This window comes from Tyto alba, unplaced genomic scaffold (genome assembly GCF_018691265.1).
Source record: "Tyto alba isolate M040663 unplaced genomic scaffold, T.alba_DEE_v4.0 Super-Scaffold_40, whole genome shotgun sequence".
Lineage (NCBI taxonomy): Eukaryota > Metazoa > Chordata > Aves > Strigiformes > Tytonidae > Tyto > Tyto alba.
In genome coordinates, this window is record NW_024881316.1 from 44,418,822 (window position 1) to 44,441,027 (window position 22,206).

Sequence of the window (22,206 nt, forward strand, 5' to 3'; positions counted from 1 at the left end):
TTGGCTCAGTGTTTGCTAAAATTTCTGCTTAAGCTTTAACTATTTTGTATAGTTTTATAATTTAGCGAAACAGAATCAGAGCAGATAGACTTTAAGAAAAAGTTTAAAATGTCTTGGATAAGCAGAATTTACTTTGGGAATAAGTAATTGGTATAGGTATGGCAAAATGATAATTAATGGGAGTTTATATGTCTGTGTAAAATAAAGTATGTGGTTGATAATGGCTGCAGATTGGTATATATTGAACTATTCTATTTTGAGACCACTTATTTATAGGAAGGTACTCTTTATTTCAACCTCTTTTGATTTATCCTCCACTAAATGTTTTGCATCAAATTTGAGGTTTATATGTAGGAAGTCCAGACCTACTGTGTTTCTGATTTGAGCATCCCTTAGAGAGAGTCTGTGGACTGTGCTGAGGGACTTGTAAGATGAACTTGTTCACTTTTAGTTGATAATTTGTCCTTCTCAATTAAAGATTAGTATCACATACTGATTAAGTAAACAGCTCCATTGAAATGGAAAAGTGCAAATTCTATTCTTGAGGCTACAGCTGATGCTGCTTGTGGATTTGCAGCTGGATGCAGGTGTAGTCTGTGCATCAGGCTGAGTGGTCTGGGAGAGACCCTCTGACATTTTAAGATGTATCCTCAGCAGTGAACAGCTTGCTTCCCTTTATTGACTATCTAGTTCCTACAAAATTGGTGGTCCCCCATCTTCTCATGTCACTTAGAATCTATTTGCACCAAACTTTAGTGCTTTGAAAAATCTCATTGACCTCAAAGCCAAACTCCTTGAGTCTACACGCTTGTCTCCAACTCTGCAGATGCACATATTATAGACTTAGAGAATGGCATTTGCGAGGCACGTACCTTTCTTTGGCAGAGACTGTGTGATACAGTGCCACAGGGCAAGAAACTAGACTCTGTGGGATACTGATTATTTTTATATGTCCTACTTATTATTTGTATGAGCAAGGTATTTTTAAAACTAAAATCCACATTTGGTTACCACTCTGCTTGCCGCTCACTAGGCTTGTTGCTGTCTTACCGATTCCTCTGGATACAAACTTCTACGAAGAGCGGCTTCAGTTTCATAATGCTACTCCAGTATCTTTTTAATACCATGCTGTTACTGATATATTTTTCACATCAGGAAATGAAAATGATTTTGATGAAGAGCAGTGCTGGTTTTAGCTGTAAGATAGGATTAGTCTACTTTCCAATTCTTGTTTCTAAACAAAATCTGTGCCAACTGGAAATTATCCAGTTAGTTGAAAAATTACATGGGAGCAGTTTGGTCAGGAATATTTGCTTTTTCACCCTGGGGTTTCTTCCATCTGCCTAATAAAACAATTATATCTCTGTGAGATTGAAATTCCCTCATCTGTATCCTGTCTGGTAGCGGACAGTACTAGCGGCCGTTGAGGCAGATAGAAACCATTCCTTCTTTTTCTTCCCTTATGTACCTGATACAGAGCCCGGGTCTGTCATCTCAGTAGCCCCTTCTTGGGTGCTGGGAAGCTGCTTCCCAAGTACACCCAAAACCTCTCTTCTGGCCTACACAAGCACATTTTTCTGACATGCGCTAAATTCCTGATTTCATTATGTACTATAACATTGTAAAGTTCTAGAGGCTAATTAAATGTTGTGGTATATATTGGAAATGAAAGTATGCTGTTTCATTTTTTTTTTTTTTAATTAGGCAGGTAGACGTAATGTATGGCATTTCTTTGATATTTCAGCATCTGTGCAGCTTGGGATCCTAGAGTCATCTAAAGACTGTGACTTCTGTTGGGGGAGAAAACAGCCTCCCTAAGTGTAAAAAAATATTTTAAGCATGTGTTTTTTATTCAAGCTAGAAAGCATCTTCAATTTTTTTGTAGGACGATGTTGAAATGGGTTTTACAGTGACAATATAGAAGCAGCATGAAGGGAAGAGTGTGTCATCTCTGTTTATGCAGATGGTTTCCATCCGTTTTCTGCCATGATCTGCAAAATCAAATTCACAGTTAAACTTTTCAAAGTGATAACAGCATTAAGATCAATTATACCCAGCAGATTATAGCTCATCTGAGGGCACCAAATCATTGAATGTGGGAGAATGATATACTTGCAGTCTTTTATAGTTGTCTCTTTCAGTGCAATGTATAAATATAATCATTTTAGACTATGGAAGTTCTGCCATTTTTTAGTTAGGAGAAACAGACTTTCACTTGTTGTTATCTTCTTTTTTTTTTTTTAAATACATATAAATGCACACACACTGGTGTCTTTCTGTTTTTGATAGCACAGTTCCTGTTGTGCAGAAAGTCTATATTCTGTGTGATAAAACACATAAACAATTAATGGTGAAAATGAATTTTCACTGGCAAGCTACAGAAGGAGACTTTCTTGAATCATAAAAGCCTTTTCTAGAAATAATTTTGCTTAAGAGATTGTAGCAACTCAACATATTTTTTCTGGATATCTCAATTTAAGAGAGATGTCATTGTTTCTGACCTACGTTTTAAGGTTCTTTATTTCACCTTATTTTCCTCTTCCATTATCCATTTTTTGTCACTTAGACCACTTCTCTATTTTACAGTGAAATTAGGAACTAGAACAAGTTAATGTATTTTTAAGAAAACTACATTGATGTCTATTGTTTAGCAAGATGTGAAGAGATTTGATGTACAAAATGCAGAAAGCTTCTGTGCACATCTCTTATGTCACCCTGGACCCTGAAATCCTTACATAGTCCATCAGGTAAAATTTGAATCATGTGTCGTCCGTGCAGTTACGGTGTGTTTCTGTTCCATCCCCTACACAGAGCTGGATATATTAGAGACAGAATAGGCCAGAATATATCTGAAATGGATCCTAATAAGACTTTCCCATATCCATCTATTTGTCACAGTTGTAAGCAAAAAGTTTCCTCTGTGTACATCTTTGCTCTTTTCCAGCCCAAGGATTGGGTTTTTTCTTAGTTCTCTTTTTACCTCTTTCTTACATGTTTATTTCTGATACTTTTTTGATATACCATTAAGTTTGAAATGCTATTCACGTGTAGGTTTGCTGCAGACTCCGTTCAGGCCCTCAACTGGAGAGAGTGTATTAGGGTCCTTGATGTATCTTTATGGTACAAAGAGACTCCAGGCGTGGAGGCTGCAGCTTCTAGGAGCTGTTCAAATGTGTACAGACAACAGATTGGCTTGAGTAATTTGCAAATGAAGTGTAAGACAGCAAATGACAGATGGTCGAGACAGACTGGCAAGAACAAGAAACAGTCAAATAATAAAGCAGAGTGTTAGACAGTGGTCGCAGTATGGCAGATTCTGCCCACTAATCGTGGGCTGCAGTGGCGGAGAGAACGGCAAGAGAGGATAGCAAGAGGATCTTTATGTTTTAATTCAGAGGGGCAAAGAAAGACTAACGCCTTGAATGAAAACTGACTTCTATATTTTTATCTCTGGATCGACTGTTTTCCATTGTATCTGAAGCTATACTTCAGCAGAGATCTTTTTACTAAACTTCTGAGGATGTGTATAGGTGGGTCAATAATTTTCCCTTCTACCTCTCTTCAACGGTTAAATAACATTTATGGAGGACCATAAGATTAGATTATCTTCCACTCTCTTACTTGTTTTTAATAATCACTTTTAAAATTGGCAGTGTCCTTTCTAAATCCAGACAAGCTGAAACTGTATTTTTAGTCGTGTTAGTGCAGTTTGCAGTTGTTGGGGAGAGGGAAGGCAAAAAGCATTCCCCATGACTGTGATGAGAAACAGCTGAAATGCTATAAATGTTGATCACTGTAGGCGAAATAGTAAATCAGGAATGGGCAAGGCAAGCATTTTATTTGTTTAAGCTGTCCCATGGCTTTTTCTTGTTTATTTTTCTAGTTTAACTGGGTTGACAGAGACAGGGAATGAATAGTATGTATTTTATGGTTGTTTTACAACATTACAGCTCCAAGAGTATAAATGAAACAAAGTTTCTCAGCTCTTAGTGTTCTCTCTTGTATTTCATTCTTGTGTTTAGCATTCTGTTCAGTGAGGTCCTGATTCTGCATCACTGACAGCAACAGAGATGTCCCCTGACACTTCAGCAGGCTCGGTAACAGATTTTTAAGAGGCTGAGCTTTCTAGATACTCTGACTGGGGTTTTGTACACTTATAGAAGTAAGATGCTTCTGAATGAGTTACGGAAACACTGGTTCTGCTCACATGGTTGCCCATAAGTGGGCACTATAAGTGGGCCTGTCCTTGCCTCAGTGTCACCACACCGAAGAGGAGAGGGCTATACCTCAGAAGGGCTGAGGAGATGAAACTGAAGTTGTCAAAGATCAATGGAAAATAGTGTAAGGAGATGATGGATATTTATGTAGCTTTTCTTACAGTCCTTAAGTTTATACAGTTAGTATGAATATTTTTCCCCCAACTTCTCCTAAAGCATAACTTTAATCCTAGTTTCCTGCACAAATTTGATTACCAGTCTCTTATTTATTATTGTCCCTAGCACTTCAGTTTGGGTTGGGTTTATTTTTTGACTTTTCCAGGAGTGCCTGCAAATTCTTCCTATGAGAGATACTGGTCTGTGCCTACATTAGCATTTTTAGTCTGAGCTGCAGATTCTCATAAGGCAACTTTTCTGTTGATCTTCATTAACTGTGCTTTTTGTTCACATCACAGAGCAGTTCATGAACTGGATACCTTTCAGATGAAATTAATACAGAAGATGCACTCCAGTAGTGTGCCTAATAAGCTTCAACTGCTAATGGGCATTCAGTCCATGGCACCTGATCAGAAAGTCCTTTGCACCAACTGTGTTGCTGTAGAGATCTGCTCCTACTAGAACACCCTTGTTGATATAAGCATAGCAGCTATTGGTAAAAATATATTAATGTTGGTATTCTTCCTTAGTTTTGTTTGCTAAATTAAGATAATAGGGACTTTAGGAATTATTGAAATAGGTTAAACATATACACAGTAATTTGATCCTTGTGCTACCAATTAATTGTTGGGCTTAATTGTTTGCATTAACAAGATAAAATCAATGGCTGGTATTGTACTATGTACATTCTTAAATACAATGCAGTCAAGCTCCTTGGAGTTCACTACATACATTATCTACTCAATTATTGTTTGAATTCTTAAAATAAACAAAAAAGGCTTTTTTTTCAGGACAGTCAGGATCTTTTCATCGTGCCTTTGTTATTTTTATCATTCTCAAGTCACAATGTAAGGCTGCTATTTGGAAAACAGATATTGCTTTAAATGTCCCACAAACTTGTTCTTACCTTTTTTTTTTTTTTTTTTTTTTTCCCCACTGCTAAATATCATGCAAAAGAGAAAAAAAGAAAGAACCGAGTGATGTTGCACAAAATGGTAACCAGCACGGGAATCAAAAGTAGCTTCTCAGAGAACATAGTGGGATGTCTCTACAGAACACTCCCTAACACTGTGGGTGAAACTAATAGATCGAGTCTTATAATGTGCACTTGGCCAGCCAGTTTGAAAGACCACTTCCAGCATTTTAGGGAGCTAATATGGCATCTGGAACTGGAGTACTTCAAATATGGAGTGCTCAAAAAAGGTGTTGCTGGTGATACAGTAAAATAGCAGTACTCATGTAAAGAAGAAATGTAAAGTGTGGATTTTTCTTTCAGCTCAATCCTTGGGTGTGAAATTGAATTGAGAAGTCTCCAAACTATATTAAATCACCCCCTTGGCATTGCCACAGGAACAATTTATTTCATCTTGAAGGAGCCTTTGGTTTCCAGATCAGTGGAGCTAAGCAGGAGGAATGTGCGTCACATTGAGGTAAACAGGGATGTGAGCTGGTTCAAAACAGAAAAGGCAACGCAGCAAAATTCTGTGCCTCTGACATTTGTCAGCCTCTTCTGAAATGTGAATGCCGTTTCCATTAAGCTTTGGGGCAGATACTATCTCTGTACCTTTTGTTGTGCTGATGAGTTGGAAGTGGAACATAAATTTATTTAGTTCAGCTGATTTTTTTTCAAGAGGCAAGTCTGTCTTGTTTTGTTCACCAGGAGGTTTGCAGTGCTATTGCAGTGCTATCATGCCTTGGTGGACTGTCCTCATGCAGAGGCACTGGTAGTGAGGGATGGCTCTTATTGCCTCAGTCCCGATGTGAGGTTGGAACTGTCAAGCTTCTTCCAGTTTCCTGCCTATTTTTGTCATCAGAAGTTTCTGTGAGATGATGAATTATAAACATCTATACCACATTGTGTAATGTCTGTTATACTGTCTCTCTCTGGAAAAAGACACTGAATCTGTAAGCAGTAAGTATTCTGTAAAATATTTCTGCTGTCAGAATGATTTTGGCACAAAATGAAGGCAAAACCCTGGTTGCAGGTTTCAGGATCTAGAAGTTCTATGCAAATGCTTCCAGAACAGCCCGAGAGTGGGTAACACGGCAGTGTGTGTGACCACGGAGCAGGGCTGTGTGCAGGACTGCTTTGTGGCCGCTGTTGGTTCACTGCAAAGAGCAGAGCAACAAGGTCACTTAGCATCACGTCTGGAATACAAAACGTGTATTCTTTACGTAGTAAAACTTAAAGGTATTAGGACCCCCTTTAACATTAACAGGATTGGAGTAGTGCAAGCAAACCAGTCTTGATTTAACTGAAGAGAGCAAGATTTAATGCATTTTTTTAACCTGCCCCTCTCAAAGTCTAACCTTAAAATTTATTTTGGCTTATACCGTTTCATCTTTGGCTCACAGTTTACCTGACCTTCACCCCTTAAAAACAACAGAAAGTCAAACACAGAACTAACTGCATGAACTGGGGTAGCAAACCCAGGTCGATTTGTTTGTGTGCTGAGACAATTGTACAACTCTGCAAGAGGCTAATTAGTGCTGTGTTTAATATAAATAAATAAACCCAAGCTCTTTTCACTCCTATCTCTGTGTTCCAATGTAACTTCAGGAAGAGATAAGCAAAACTTTGCACTGAGTTCTGAGGTAAGAAACACACTTTTAGACAGTATGGTAACCAGGTGGCCATTGCAAAGTAATTTGTAATTCTGATTACCTGACAAAATACCCAGTGTTCCCTGTTTTTTTTCCCCCCTTCCAAAGTTTCTCACATGTAGATATGTTACCATCTTAAAATGCACCCTGATGAATGACAGGTGGAAGGACACATTTTTCTATTGCATTTTTTTGTCCCCGTTTCCACCCATGGGATTGTTTGAAGGATTCCCTTTGATAACAGAAGAAGCTTTCTGCAAACCAATGTTCAGACGGTAGTATTCAGTCTGAATTTTTTATTCGAATAATACCCTGCCCCACTGGTAAGGAGGGAGTAGGAAGATATCACATTCTTGGCTACAAATACTTTCAGTGAAAGGTAAAATGAAAAGCTGGGACCTGGAGACCTGTGCCTTAATGCGACCTCTGAATGATAAATTTGTATTTTATTCTCCTGCCATTTTGTAAAGGCATGAGGACAAAACCATGGGAGCTCTTTATTGATCATCATCGTAGTCTGTGTAAAATATTTTCTCCCTTTTCAGTGCTCCTGGAATTTTAACTGAGAATCAATATTGCTTTTTCATATGTGGTTCCAAAGTTTCCTAGTAAGTTTTACCTTTTTAGAAGCAGAGAATTTGATTGTTGATTAGGCTGATGTTTATACTGGCTACTTGCAGGAGTTCTTGCCATTTAAGGAGTTTTCACATGTGAGTTATATCGAGCTGCTTGCTTATTTTCTGTGGCTCATAAAATAATTGTAAAAGTGCTTGATGTGAACCTAGTTCTTTAAAGTTCAGATTAGACAAATCAGAGCCCCTTTTTCTTTTTTTTTTTCTTTTTTTTCTTTTTTTTAAAAAAAAAACCCCAAACTTTCAGAACTGCAGCATATAGGAGTCCTGTCCTATAATCCTTCCTTCCTGTCCTTTTCATGAAAGTAATTAGCTTTTTTGCTGCTTCTGGGCCAATGGCATTTTGAAATTTTATGGGTCTAGTACTAAATAATCTCTTCAATTTGAGCCTAAATCTTTTAATGGGAAGTTTTTGTTTCATGCCAACACTGTTGGTTATTTTAGTTTGGATAATCCCTTTCCCTTCATAGCATTGAATGATTTCCTTATACTTAGATGTAGCAGGAATCGTACCTTGGTTTCTGTTTCCCAAGGTGATATCATCTACCTTTATCTCCTGTGATGGGCTTACCACTTCTCTGATCATCCTTACAGTCTTCTTCTGTTGTTCTTCCAGCTTGCCTCCATCTTCCTTAATCTTGGATGAGAAGAACCTTACACAATATCCAGACTAGGTCTTTACAATACCCTTCACGTGACACTGACATATCCCAATCCTGAAAATACATCCAGCTGAAATTTCTAGGCTTCTGTATTATTATTTTTTCTTAAATGTGTGCCACTTTAGTGACTCTTTTATCCCCCGTAGAATTAACCAGTATGCCCACCCTCTTTGCTATGAATGGGGAATTATTCTGTTGGTAGAATGTTTTTGTTAACTACACGCTTTAGTGCACAGCCTCCATATGTTCTATCAAATTCCATCTTTCTCCTTCTGCCACACAAGAGATCTGCAGTGTTGCAAACAGCATGGCCACGTGGAAACAGAAAGCATTCAACTCTGAGATATGAGTTTATTTCTTACAGGAAAAATTATATCCAATACAGAACTAATTTCAGGAAAAACATCTCTCATAACTGTAAATTATGTCTCAGTTTCCCTAATGTATACAGTTAGTTCCTTGGATTATTTTTTATACAAACAAACAGGAAAAATTAAAATGGGAAGAATGCTTGCTTTATTTGCTTGGAAAACTCTAGGAAAAAGGATTAGACTAAAGTTTTAAATCATGACCATCTCCTAAATCAAATGTGTAACAAGGGTGATAATGTGCCTAAACATACTGAATAATAAAATGTAATTTGTGTTCTGAGTTTTAGGGCTCTAATCCAACGCTCACTGATGTCTGTGGAAAGACTTCCATTGATTTGAATTAGGCCTTGGCTTTTGTCCTGAATGAACACAATACCAGTGGAGCTATTCATGAAAGAAATGTTTGGAAATAAATCACAGGAACTTGCTGTGTCGGAACCCAATTCACTTGCTAGTTCAGGCAGTCATGTTTTACAATGCTTGTTGTGTCGATACTTTGTCATAGTCCCTCGCATGAACTAACCAAATTCAATCTTAAAAAAAAAAAAATAAATCATTTGCTACTGCTGCTGTAATTGGATGGTTATTCTGGATCATTATTCTGATGTTTGAAACCACCTTTTTAACTTCTAGCCTAAGCCTATTTACGCCAATTGTTTCCACTTGTTTTATGCCAACGTAGTCTTCTAGTCTTTATACAGTATAATTTGTCTTTATACCATTCTGTTAAAGTCTTGATGATTGTCCCATCTCCTCTCAGGCTTTGCTTTGTTTTTCTAAATAAGCCAAGCATTTTCATTTCTGATTGAGTTGTTCATTCCCTGTAACCTTTATCTGAATCTATTCCCATTTGGCTTAATCCATCCGGGACACAGGCAACAAAACCTGCATTTTTTATGAGGTGTAATACTGTTGTATATAATGTTGCTAATACTTTCCTTGCTTTACTGGAAATAGTTTTCCAGATACATCCAGTATTTTGTTTGCCTCCTTCTGGCTGCATTTCACTGATCACTTTTATTGTGTGATTTACAGGATCTTGGTTCCCAGGTGAGCTCCCATTTAGTAGTAGAAATGTCCAGGAGTGCATAGCTTTGCCCTTGTCCTCTGAGGCTTTTAGCTTGTATCTGTTACTCTAGTGCTCATTTCTTCCTTGGATGGTGCTCTGCTTGTGCTCTGCTTTGGCTGTCGTAAATGATAACAATCAAGCTTGAGTAATCAGCAGCCTTCATTAGTATGTTCCTTGTGCTAATTTTGTTAATAAAAAAAAAAATGTAGTCTAGAAGCTGCTAGAGGTGGTGAATGATGGATGATGGGACGTGACAGGAAAGAACTGGGGAGAAGTGCCCAGTGTTGGGCAAAAGAATGGCGAGATGAAGAGAGGTCAGGGAGCCCACGAGGGAGAAGTGAGGACTTCTGCACTGTTGGTCAAATGGAGGGTACTCACATTTGCCAGAGCATTAGCAGGGTCTCATGGAGACATGCTTGGGATGGATGAAGATATGCCAAAATCCCAGGAATAAATGCGTAACTCATGACTTTCTATATTTTGACTTTTTAAGAGCAGCAGCACTGCTGTTTAACTTTGGATTTTTTTTTTTATTTTTTTTTTTCTCCCCAGGAGTTTTCAAAGTATTCTGAAAGTTTTGAAACATTTTCTATAAGCATTTTGAAAATATTGAATCCTAAAAGCACTTTAAAAGCTCTCAATTGAGAGGATTATGAGCCTTGAATAATTTATCCACAAAACTTGAAAGGGAGAGAATTTTCTTGGGTCTTTAAAATGTGTATGATACATTTTCTTACAGATTGAAATGACTCTGAAAGACTTTTATCCAGATAAGTACATTCAGCAGATAATAGAAGTCACAGGCAATAGCAATTAAGGCACAAGGCATTTCCTGGGAATTAATATCAAGCTGGGAGGAGTTGGGATGGCTCAAGACGCAGCTGAGGGCCATTAACTGCAGTTGATGATTAATGACCTCTGCTGAGGTCATTATTATTATCAGCTGAAAATGTAGAAAAATTCATATATATCAATCTTTTTAATGGGAGATGCAGTTCCAGTTGGTGCAGTAGATGTGTCCCCACTGTGGACAGGCTGCCCTGTATTAATATCAAATAGAGGGCTTGATTTCTCTCCTCCCCTGGCATTTTTAGGAGCGTTAATCAAAGCTGGATCTCTAAAGCTGCCCCAGTATCAAATTGAAAAGTAAGCAGAATAAAGCCCATAGTGCTTTAATGTTCTCCCAGTATTACATTTGGCATCCAGCACTTAATCAGCTTTATTTAGAGATACTCCCATCTGTCCCTTTTGGTGCCTAATGAGAGTGTGTCTTAGTATTGTCCAGAAATGTACCCAGAACATTCCTTGTGCTCATTCTTCTTGGACCCACATTTGAAGTCATGTCCTCCCTTCCTTTGCAGTGTGTCCCTCACCAGGATCCAGGTTCTGGGTTGTCACCTACGATGTGCACAAAGCGGGCAGGCATACAGGGCTGGCCGACACAAGACAATACTGCTGTGTCGATACAGGGAGAATCTATTTCCTAATAAGTAGTGAGCTGTAATAGTTACTTACTTCCCAGTGTCCAGACAACTCCATGCATGGTTTCATCCGTGGTTGGTGAAATATTTTTTCTATATGATGAATGATTTCATTGTTGACTTGTATGGAAATTGAGGGTTACTACAGGGGACTAGCAAATGCTCACTTTGCTGCTTATTTTTAGCTTATGTGACTTCCGTTGTACTACCTTGATCAACTCATATATATATATGTATGTATATTTATAAATATATAAATACCTTGATATCTCTCATATACATATATATGTGTGTGTATTTTTTTTTTTTTTTTACTTCAAGGTGCTTTTAAAAAAACACTGAAGAAGTCTGGAATAGGTAATATAGGTAACAAAGACACAAGCTTTAATTGGTTGGTCCCTATTGTCTTTTATTTAGATTATACACAGTACTGCATGTTTTTGAACGCTGTGTTAGGTCCTACTTTTACACATATGCTGGTCCCCTGTCCTTTTCTCTCCCTTCTCCCAGCCCTTTTCCCCTGGTCATTGTGAAGGTTGTAGCATCAAAATGCCAAGCAGGACAGGACTGAGATGACGGCTGCTTTTAGCTGACCTTTATACAAATATCACTGGATGTAGACTTCTGCTCAGGAAAATAGAATTTTGCAAAATTGTAAGCAAAGCAGTTAAAAAACTCAAGTCAGGTGTTAAACATTGCCAATTCGAACGTTAGGTGGTATGACTGGACCCGCTTGTACAAACCTATCAACTTCACAGTTTGTGGGATTACTGCATGCCTTTATTCACCCTCAACCAAACCACTGAGCATTCTCCTTCCATTTTTTTTTTTTTTTTTTTTTTTTTCCCCCCCCTTTCTCTTCCAAAGTATCTCCTGTGGTGAGAGGAAGAGGTGAGTGAGGTCAGGCGAAATGAAAATCATGAAAGCTTAATAGACCACAGGGAGGTTGCTTTGAAAGGGTGCCAGAGATGGAATGGCAGTTGTGGGGAAGGAGACCACAGTGCTGGCAGGGAATGAAAGGAGATCTGGTACATGCGCGTTAGTGTTTCATATTCTTTGCCATAAAACTGGTCTGTTTTCCCAGTTAACTCTTTAACAAATGTATCATGGTGACAGTAGTCACTCCCACAGTGCTATTAGTGCTCCCTGATGCAGCCTCATTGTGCTTCAGGATACATTTTTCTAAGTAGCTCTGGATTCTTTGTCTTGCTTGTAAGACCAACAGCTGTCAACTGAAGTATTGATGAGATTACATAAACGGCATTTTGCATTTAATCTTCTGCAACCTCTACCAGTTACCCACTCGAGATAAGAAATTGTTTTCCTGGATAAGAAGAAGTTATATTTGAAAACATGTTTACTTGCAGATATATCGCAGGCAACATTAGATTGTTGTAATTATACAAACACCTGACATAATAGCCCTCAGTGTATGAAATGGCGTGACAAATCATCTCAAACATGGGTTTTTTTCAGGATAAAGAACTCATAAATGGAGGGACTGATTTTCCATCTTCTGTGACTTCAAGTGTTGGTTGAAGTAGTTAAAATGCTAGGACTTTATGTAGTGGCAGTCCGAAATCTCAGTAAAGATCAAGGCTAGACTAAATGATAACTGCTGTCTTTCAGTCTTAACGTTTTATGAATCCATGCTTGTGTGAATGCAAAGACCTTGTGCAAGTGTGTCAGAATTGATTTAAGGACTTTGGTTTTATCTGATGATGTGTAACTAGTCCTCTGTTGTGTGCATAGTATACAGAGAAATTGCAGAGGGAGTCTGATCCTCCAAGGCTGCTAACATATATTGAATTTCTGTTGATCTCTAGGTCCATAGATGTGGTACATTTCCCACCTTTCTTTTACAATGTTAAAATACCTATATTTGTGTCATGTGCTTTTGAACATGGAATTCTGCAGGTAAACGTTTTTAAGCCTGAAATTTGTCTTTGGGACAGGTCATTGTTTTCAGTTATCTAATTTTTTTCCCTGCTGCTACAGGAACTCTGAAGGAATGAGTGTTCCTGAAGGAAGTCCTGAAGGAATGTGCTTATTTAAATGACAAGACATCCAGAAAAACATAACATGCGATACAAAATGACTCTGCAGTGTTGATGTGAATGTAACCCTTGATTACAGTGGGCCTGACTTTGTCTGCTGACTCCATTGTAATTCAGCACAATGTTTGCCTTTGTACAGATAAGACCACAGTTGTCTAGTATTTTCAGTCATATGCCCTTTTCAGCTTTATTTCATGTCACTGTCACAGTTTTGCTCAACTTTTATGAGAAGTTCAATAGCTGCTGGGTGCTCAATTCAAATATTCCTTCCCGCAAACATTTTGCAGAGTTCAGTGCTTCCAGACCAGCACTTTCCTTTGTTTCTTTTCACAGAGCCTTTATTAGTCTATGGACACTTACCCCCAAAGGCCACAGGCTGAAGCCTCCTGGTTAAACAGTTGTCAAGTTTCAGTTTATCCTTTGACAGACTGATGTGACAGAGCACAAAGTTAATCTTCAGCATTATTTCTTTTTCATTTGCAGGAAAAATTTGAAGGCTTGTTCCGTGCCTATGACGACTGCGTGACATTCCAGCTGTTTAAAAGCTTCAGGCGTGTGCGGATAAATTTTAGTAGTCCCAAATCAGCTGCTCGTGCCAGAATAGAGCTGCATGAAACACAGTTCAGAGGGAAGAAGTTAAAGTTGTATTTTGCACAGGTAATGAAATCCGGTATCTACTTCTATGTTAGTGCAGAGCTTTTACAGAAATATTGCGCAGTAACACTGAATAAAAGCAGGTTCTCCCCTGCCCAATCTCTCTGCTAAAAGATTACTCAAACGTCCTTATGTTGCCTAAACTGTACCTGCCCAATGGGTCTGCAGTAAATTTAAAGGACCACTTAGGACCCAAGCTGCTTATTCAACACACAGAAGTTATGTAGTTTAGAACTGATTTACAACATTGGGTATTTTCTGTGGGTAACTCTCTAAACCATAAAAAGAGCGATAAAGTATCATAGACTCATTTAAAAAGTAGGGCTGAATTACTTATTTGACCACAACCCTGAGCCACAGGCTTCTTCCTGCCTTTTATTTTTTTTCTCACTGAATACACATGTGAATTTTCTAAAAGGAATTCAGGAAGTTTAAACGAAAGGGAGAAGGTACGGGGAGAAGAATACCCCCAGCCTTGGGTCATAGGGGATTATATCCATTTGCTGGAAGTATCAGATGGGGGTTTTAATTCTTCTGGGCCAAGGGTGAGAGAACCCAGATGTCCCACAGCCTGGGTGAGTAGGAGGCTGCAGCCAGGATATAGCAAGTTGAGGGAAGTTGAGAATCCGACCACCACCTCTTCTGAATGGATTTTAATAAGTTGCTGTGGCCACTGTGGCTTATAGGATATTCACTAGTGCTTATAAGCAGTGCAAGTGTGCTTTGAGCTTCCACATTGGTCCCTCAGAGGTTTTAGGTTACGGGCAGGCTCATTTGAAGATACCAATCAAACCTAAGAGGTAGTTAAATTTTGAGCCTCTACACCCTGGTCTGAATAGGAGCTGTTTTGAGCGTAGGTAGAAGCAGAACCTCAGGAAGATGGGAAATTACAGTTGTGAAAAACACAATCCACATAACGGGTTAGATATGTTTAGAAGATCTTACAGTTGGATTTAGGTGTTGACAGTCTACCTCAATCTCATTTTATATGCCTTAATCTAGATCTGGCTCTGAATTTTTTCTGAAAGGCTTCAAAACCTGCTGTTAAGCAGATCTGAGAATCATTTCACTCTAACTGCAGAAGAGGTTGATAGGAAACTTGGGATAACATAAGAAAAAGAAAGATGTGCATATTAGCGATTAGCCTCCATATCTAAGATGATTTCCTGCAAGACCATTTGGATATCTTAGAAGAGCTTATTCGTTATGTCTGGGGAATGAATATGTGGAAGGAACACAGTGGGCCTGAGCCAGATTGAATAGGCACTTCCAGAACTAGAAATTCTGGGGAACATGGAGTTAAGAGACCCAAACTGTCTCTTTGCAAAACCCACTGTGGTATAACAGGGTGCTATCTCAGGCTTGCTGTCATGCAAATGCAGTTTATTGCTTTTGGGCCCGAGTTGGTTGTAAACTTGCTCAGGTATGGCTGTAGTATAATTCATTTATATTGAGACTTCTTTAATGTACCGGAAAAAAGCAGGAATTAAATTATCTAATTTAAGATGGAAATAAAATGAGAACAAATAGTTGCTAATGACTAAGGAACATGATAGATTCCTTTATCACTTCAGCTAAAGAAATCAAATCTTCAGAAACCTTTCTGAAGTTACTGATAAGGCTTTGGTGCAGGAATTACTGGTTTCTTGTCTAATGTCTGTTTTTATTTAGGAGTTTAAGCTAGTAGATCACAACAATGTCTTTTCAGCCTCCAAAATCTCTGAACTAGCAGCTGTGGATACCAAGGCTTTGCATTTATCCTCAGAGAACATATAAAATAGGAACAAACATTGTAGCTTTGCTTATATAACAGCACCCCACAGTGTATTTACTGTAGAGGAACCATCTGTAAGGTTGAGATGAAATTCATCTCCAGGCCTTCTCTGCTGAGACTGATGCTGAAACCCTGCCTGGGTAGCATGTGGTATTAGAAGTGTATGATTTGAGTAATCATTCCATTTACCCCTCCTGTACTAAACAATGTATTTGTTACGCTTTAAAGATTCAGACCTCTGAGACAGATGGAGACAAGCTTCATTTGGCACCACCACAGCCTGCAAAACAGTTTCTCATCTCGCCTCCAGCCTCCCCACCTGTAGGGTGGCAACCAATAGATGATGCAACACCTGTCATCAACTACGACCTCCTTTATGCAGTTTCTAAGCTAGGACCAGGTAAGCTTGCGGTCCTTGTGTGGAAACGTGTCAGAAAACGCAGATGAGAAATAGCAGCATAGAGATAACTGTAGGGGAAGTTGGGGTAAAGTCTGTGAGTTGCATTAAAGCTTGGGATTTAAGTGGTTGCACGTCAGCTGGTTCTTTGCTTAAGAACAAGTTTTACCATATGTACATGCAGAATTATATCTTATCTGCAGCTCGTGAGTGCTATTTGATTGAATAGCAGATCAAAGCTTGTTTACACAATTTACTGTGCTTGGGTTTGTGCTTAGATCAGACAACTGATGGTTTATGTGAGGACTGGACAAATGCTTCTCCATGACCCTGAGGAGTTTTTGCTTTAACTCACATCTGCTTGGTACTGCTTTCCAAGATGCAAAATACCTTGTCAAGTGATTAGGCATCACTGCATCTCCACTAAAGTGGAGAATCTCTCACAATAACAAGTTTGTTGAGACAGAACTACCATTCTGCAATCCTGGCAGGATTGCTCTGTTGGGACTGCCCATTTTCTGTTGAAAACTGTATGCAGAAGAAATAGGCTAAGTTGTAACCTCTATCAAAATAGGATAGATGTCAATAGATAATGCAGATAGACTTTCTCTGTCTTCCCATCTTCAATGCCAGGAATTGAAACTAGCTGGGATTTTCAAAACAATGCTTTCCCTTAGCAAATGCTCATTTAATGAAACCAAAATTTTTCATAGGAAAGGATTACTTTTGTTTTAATCAAGTCATCTTTACAAGTAGTTTTCTTTCAAGGCTGTTAAAGCATCTTCTTTTAAAATTTTCAAAATGGAAAAGATTCCAGTTTCAGGTATAAGCAGTATCTTTTAGATATTAAGTCTAATTTACATTTGTAAACCATAAGGAAAAATAGCTTGTTAAATTATTTTCCTACTGAAATAAAACACCTCAGATCTGATTTAATAACAGTTGGGGGGGGTGAGCTCATAAAAATTTATTAGAGTTTCTTTTTGAAATTCTTGTGGGATGAGAGAATTTGTTTTTCTCCCCAGCTGTACTGAAGATGCTGCTTTCTTGTTCTGAGCCTAGCTTCCATTTGCAGACATCTTATCACTGGGGCTTTTGTGTAACGGCACCAGAGTAACCCAGAGCTGAAGTGCGTGGGGTGCAGGAGGAGATGCTTTGTGATTCACAAGGTTTGCAGGATCATCTCATTTCTTTTTCACAGGGGATCTCTCACAGGGAGAAAATAAATATCAGGAGAACATCAGAGATTCCTGTGTTTTATCCCCCTTCAGCAGGAAAGCCTGTAGAAAAGGGCTGTCAGGTGTAACACTTCGTGCTGTATTGCATATCATTATCTCCAGAATTGATGCTTTGCTTCTAAACTGCTGAATAAAAGAAAAACAAAAAACTCCTTTTTTCCCTTTGATGCAGCAGTGTTATAAATGGAAACATGTAAACGAATTCCCTAGCTAGCTGGGTAATAAATCAATTCCTGTTCTAGAGCAGTGGAATGTGAAATATCACTCATTGTCCCACACTCTGGGACAGCTTTGCGTGAAGGTCATATTCACCCGTATTTAAGGAGCCTGCAGGGAGCAATATGAAAAGTCATTGTGTGCTCCCTTCTTTCTATTTTTAGCACTTGTTAGAGAGATCAATTTTAGTTAACTGCAGTGGAGGTTTTAAAATAGTGTTGCAGTTCTCAGTTGTGCATTTACTATGTTTAGAATTTCATTGAGAAACAAATCCCACCAAAACTCATTTCTTGGTGTATCACATCAGTAAAGCATACTGCTGTACATCAATTAACACTGTTAACCTCAGCGAAGTTAGATATTTTTTTCATTCAAAAAACACAATTAAAAACTGTAACTATGCCTTATCAGCTATCAAAAAATACTCACTGGCACAGTTGTTTACAGAATTCTGAATGTGAGAGCCTGACTTCTATGTCTTTAACTCGTGAGGAATCTTTGCTTATTAAATACTCTAATTTGGTAATATTAATATTAATATCTGAGGACCAGGAAAACTTATTTGAACATGTAAATTGTGAACAGGATTTTTTGTATGTCCTCAGTACAAGATGAGTTTTACTGACCTACTTCACTGGGAATGTAAGATACACCACTTGGACACAGACCCACGCTACTTTCCCATTCCATGGATACAGGTCATCTCCTTTCAGAGTTCACTGCCATAATCATCATAGCCACAAAATTAGAGACTGAAACTGTCCCTAAACACAATGGCTGGCAGATTTGCTCCAGAGTAAAATGAACAAACCAGAAGCTAGTTAACTTTTGCTGTGTGTTTTCTTTTTCCAAGCTCAGTTTTGGGTTAGGGTTTTGGTTTTTGTGTTTTGGGGTGTTTTTTTGTTTGTTTGATTGTTGTTTTTTTGGGTGGTTTTTTTTTCGTTTGTTTGTTTGGGTTTTTTTTAAGCTTTGTGGCTACAGCAGTGACTGTCTGGCATCTCAGATACCTAACAGAAAAAATTTCTTTTTTGCTGTGCGCAAAAAGAAGCTGGCTTTTGGTCCTTTGACATTAAACTGTGATCAGGAAGTGTGCATTTACTTCTTAGAGAAGACCATGGCATGTTTAAGTAAGTTTCTGGTTGATTGATGTATAGTCTCACTTGCTGCAGATGCAGAAATTGAGCTTTAAATGAGGCATGAACAGAATGCTGTAGACCAGTCAGAGCCAGCAGCTGTGACTCTGCCTGATTCTGACCACCAGCCTACAGTTTTTTCAATATATTGCAAATAAAGAAGTGTGATCATTAATCTCTGGACCTAACTCCTACAGGAACTCTTGCGACGTACCAAACTGTTGTCTAGTCTAGGCCCTCATGTCTTTTGCATAACTTTTTATAAGGTCTTAGTTTCATCCCACTGAGCAATACAGGAAATAATTTTATATGAGAAATGTTTGTAAGGGGGAGAGGGGGAATCTCCAGATCTAGGCTAGGTATATACAGGAGAGCTGCTCCTCTCAAAGAAAAGGCAGCTATGTTTGCTCTGCCATTTTTAAAGTGCAGCAGTTTACAAACCATCACCATCTTCCTGGCACTAGAGGAAGTCCTTACTTTTCTGGAAAGCAGTTCTACCCCCTCCCTATCTCTACGCCCAGCCTGCATTTTCTTCTCTCCTTCTTCCATTCCCTCTTTCAAACCTGTTACCCTAATTTCTTCTCAGCAGGCCGCTCTGTACTCCCTCACTGTCTAAGTCTGCCCTCCTCAGAGTGCCTCTCCCCAGGATCCCAGGGGCCACCCTGCCTCCCCTTGCCAATCTCAGCCCCCGCCTGTTGCCCACTCAGCAGTTGCCTTTCTCCCATGGCTTTGATTCACAGATCATGAGATCTGCACTGTACAGAAACACACAATATAGGTCAGGGTCCTGAGTGCTTAACTGCTCCGTGTGCAATTTTTCCCTCCATCAGTTAGCACTTGCCTCCACAATTTCAGGCACTATTTGAAAACCGGCGCAGGTTGGGCACCATCTCCAGTAGCCCATATAGACAAATTTGTACCCATTTCAGTTCTCTCCACACTTCCTAGTCCTTCATCAGCATTCCAGCAGGCTTTGCACCTCCTAAATGCCCTCAGGCGACACTCCAGGTCATGTGAAATACATTTTTCACATTAGGAAAGCACCATTCTGAAGTGTCACACGTGATGGCTTTTGGGTCTGCAGTGGAAACTCTTGGGACACAAAGGAGAGCCTGCAGCAGTCTGTGCCACTTGGTGCTGGCTCAGTGAACGATTAGTGGTCAGAGGAGGGGCTGGGTCGGGGTTTCATTTTTGTCCCTGAGCAATTAAGATGTAGCTGTTCCTGCCATGCTCTAGCCAGGCTTCTTGAGGAGGATGCACAGCTCTTGCCCCTGCTCTGCCCTGGGTTTGGCTCACCCGTGCACAGGGAAGGGGAAAAAGGGCGAAGAGCAGGACCCTGTCCAGTAAATGCTGCACACAGGGATTTCAAACCATGTCTTGCACAGCAACTTTTCTATTTCCAGGTGTTTTCAAACTCATGTTTGTTCTTGCTGACTCAAAGGAAATACTAAAAATTTCATATGACTTCCAGAGAGCATTAAAATGGGGTGGAAGGGCAGGCAGATGGGTGACACATAAAATTTTTCATCTCTGTCCTTCCTCTCCCCTCTGTTCTGTGGCTGCTTCTGCCCTTCCCGCCCCTGACGTGGGGCAAGGTACAGGAGAGCTGCTGGGGGTAGGAAGCTTTCCCTCTGCCGTGTTCTGCCAGCCAGGAGAGGAGGGTGCCCTTCTCCTGCAACATCAGTAATGGACTTCCAGAAAGCAACTCCTCCATTTTGCATATGGCAGATCCATGCAGTAGAGATATTGGATGGGACGGGTTGTATCTCTTCTGGCACAAACATGTGCCACCCGTTACTTGCAATATATTATTTGAAAAGCACTTGGATGAAGGGACGGTAAGTGGAAGGTCTTTCTATGATGCTAATGACATATTTAACATGGAATGGACAGCTCTGAACCCATTAACCTTTCATCGTGAGTCAGAATCAGGGAGGAGGTGGCTGCACAGTATTATTGCCATTTCTTCATTATTAATTTAGCATATGAACATATGCTTTGCTGGACAAAAGTGCCTCATTAGACAAGAGATGCACCATCAACGAAACGTCATAGTACCGATTCACACAGGGATAGAAAATCACATGGTGTTACTTTCAATTCTTGAAATATCATAAGTTGCTTTTGGGCTGTTCTTGGGGTCATCTTTCTTGCATCACCTGAGGCTGTGGGTTTGCTTGTGGTTAATGTGGTCACAAAAGTTAGTGCCAATTGACATAAAAGCAGCTAGGCCTATTGCTGAATGGTGAAACTTAAAATTCCTGGGTTTTTTTTTATGCAAAGCAAATGAAAAGAGGGACTTCACTGCTATTTTCAAGGGTTTATTAGGAACGTTTTCTGATGAACCTATGTGGTGGAGGTGCCACGGCTAAATTCTTCTTTGCATTATGTCCTGAAGGCAGATGTTTGAGCATATTTAATAAATTTTTTAATATTTTTCTGAGTAAATTTATGTGAGCTTCCACTGTTATCTCAGCTTATGTGAATATTTAAACAATTTATTATTAAGGGATAGAGATAGCCCAAAGACTGCTGGAGGAGAAAGATACCTCTCTTCAAGAATCTCTTGGCTTAGCCTGTTAGAGGGCTCCAGGCAAGTGGGGGAAGCAGGAGCTTGGGGCAATGTAGGGCCTGAGAATGCAAAGGAGGCAGCATCAGAGGGAACTGCATGAGCTCACTGGGGAAATGCCTGACTGATATTAACTACTAAGAAGCTGGTGAGTCTTCACTATACTAACTCAACTTGCTACTCTTAGCTTGGGACAACCTATATTTTGTAAACACAACTTGATTGCAGTGATTCAACCATTACTCCAGTAGCTTAACTGCTGTAGCTTTACTTTTTTTAATTTTTTTTAAACATTGGAGGTATTGGTTAAGAGGAAAGAAAAAAACGCAAAAAAAAAAAAAAAAAACAGAAGGGGAGGGGTAATCTGGCTGTATTTATTGGATTTTTATTTTGTACTTATTACCTTAGTATTTTTCCACAAACAACAGTTACATTTAGGAACAAGATACAGCTATATAAAAGTCCCATCGCTGCTGTCTCATTCTTAGCTCAGCCATAAAAAGGTTTTCTTCAGTCTGAGCCACAGTTGTGCAGGCATGAATAATCGTGAGTACAGAACTGAGTCTGCGGCTCATTTATGCTCAGAAATAACCGTATGCCTTAAAAACCTTATTTATGAGCGCATCCCATTTTGATTTGCAAAGTGACATTAATTGCTGTTGCAGTTACTTGTGCCAGAGGCATCTGAATATTTTTTTTCCCTGTGTCTGTACTTATTTCCACTGCTCTTTCCCAGAGTCCTTCTGGAAAGGATTTGAACAGTGAAAGAATGTGGCGTTTGAACTGGGATTATTACCTTTTAAGAGGGCAGTGAATCTGATTTACTTCATGGTGCTGGTGTACGAGGAGGGGGCCCAGCGTTGTGTGTGTGCAGCACTGCAGAGCTGCTTGTAGCTGACAGTGACCAATGTAGCCTTCAGTGCCGGTTGGCAGCATTGACGTCAGCCCATAGCTGAGAAATTAGCTGAAGCCCGCA

General features: G+C 39.3%; 1 protein-coding gene across 3 annotated transcripts in view; it reads left to right on the forward strand.

Annotated features, from left to right (window-relative positions):
* The window catches only part of RCAN2 (regulator of calcineurin 2), a 94,635-nt gene that overhangs the window by 62,450 nt on the left and 9,979 nt on the right, over nt 1-22,206 (forward strand). For all 3 annotated transcript variants that reach the window (XM_042802965.1, XM_042802964.1, XM_042802966.1), the window contains 2 exons: nt 13,733-13,906; nt 15,906-16,077. In XM_042802965.1, coding sequence (XP_042658899.1) covers nt 13,733-13,906; nt 15,906-16,077 — 346 coding nt within the window. The remainder of the gene's footprint in view (nt 1-13,732; nt 13,907-15,905; nt 16,078-22,206) is intronic.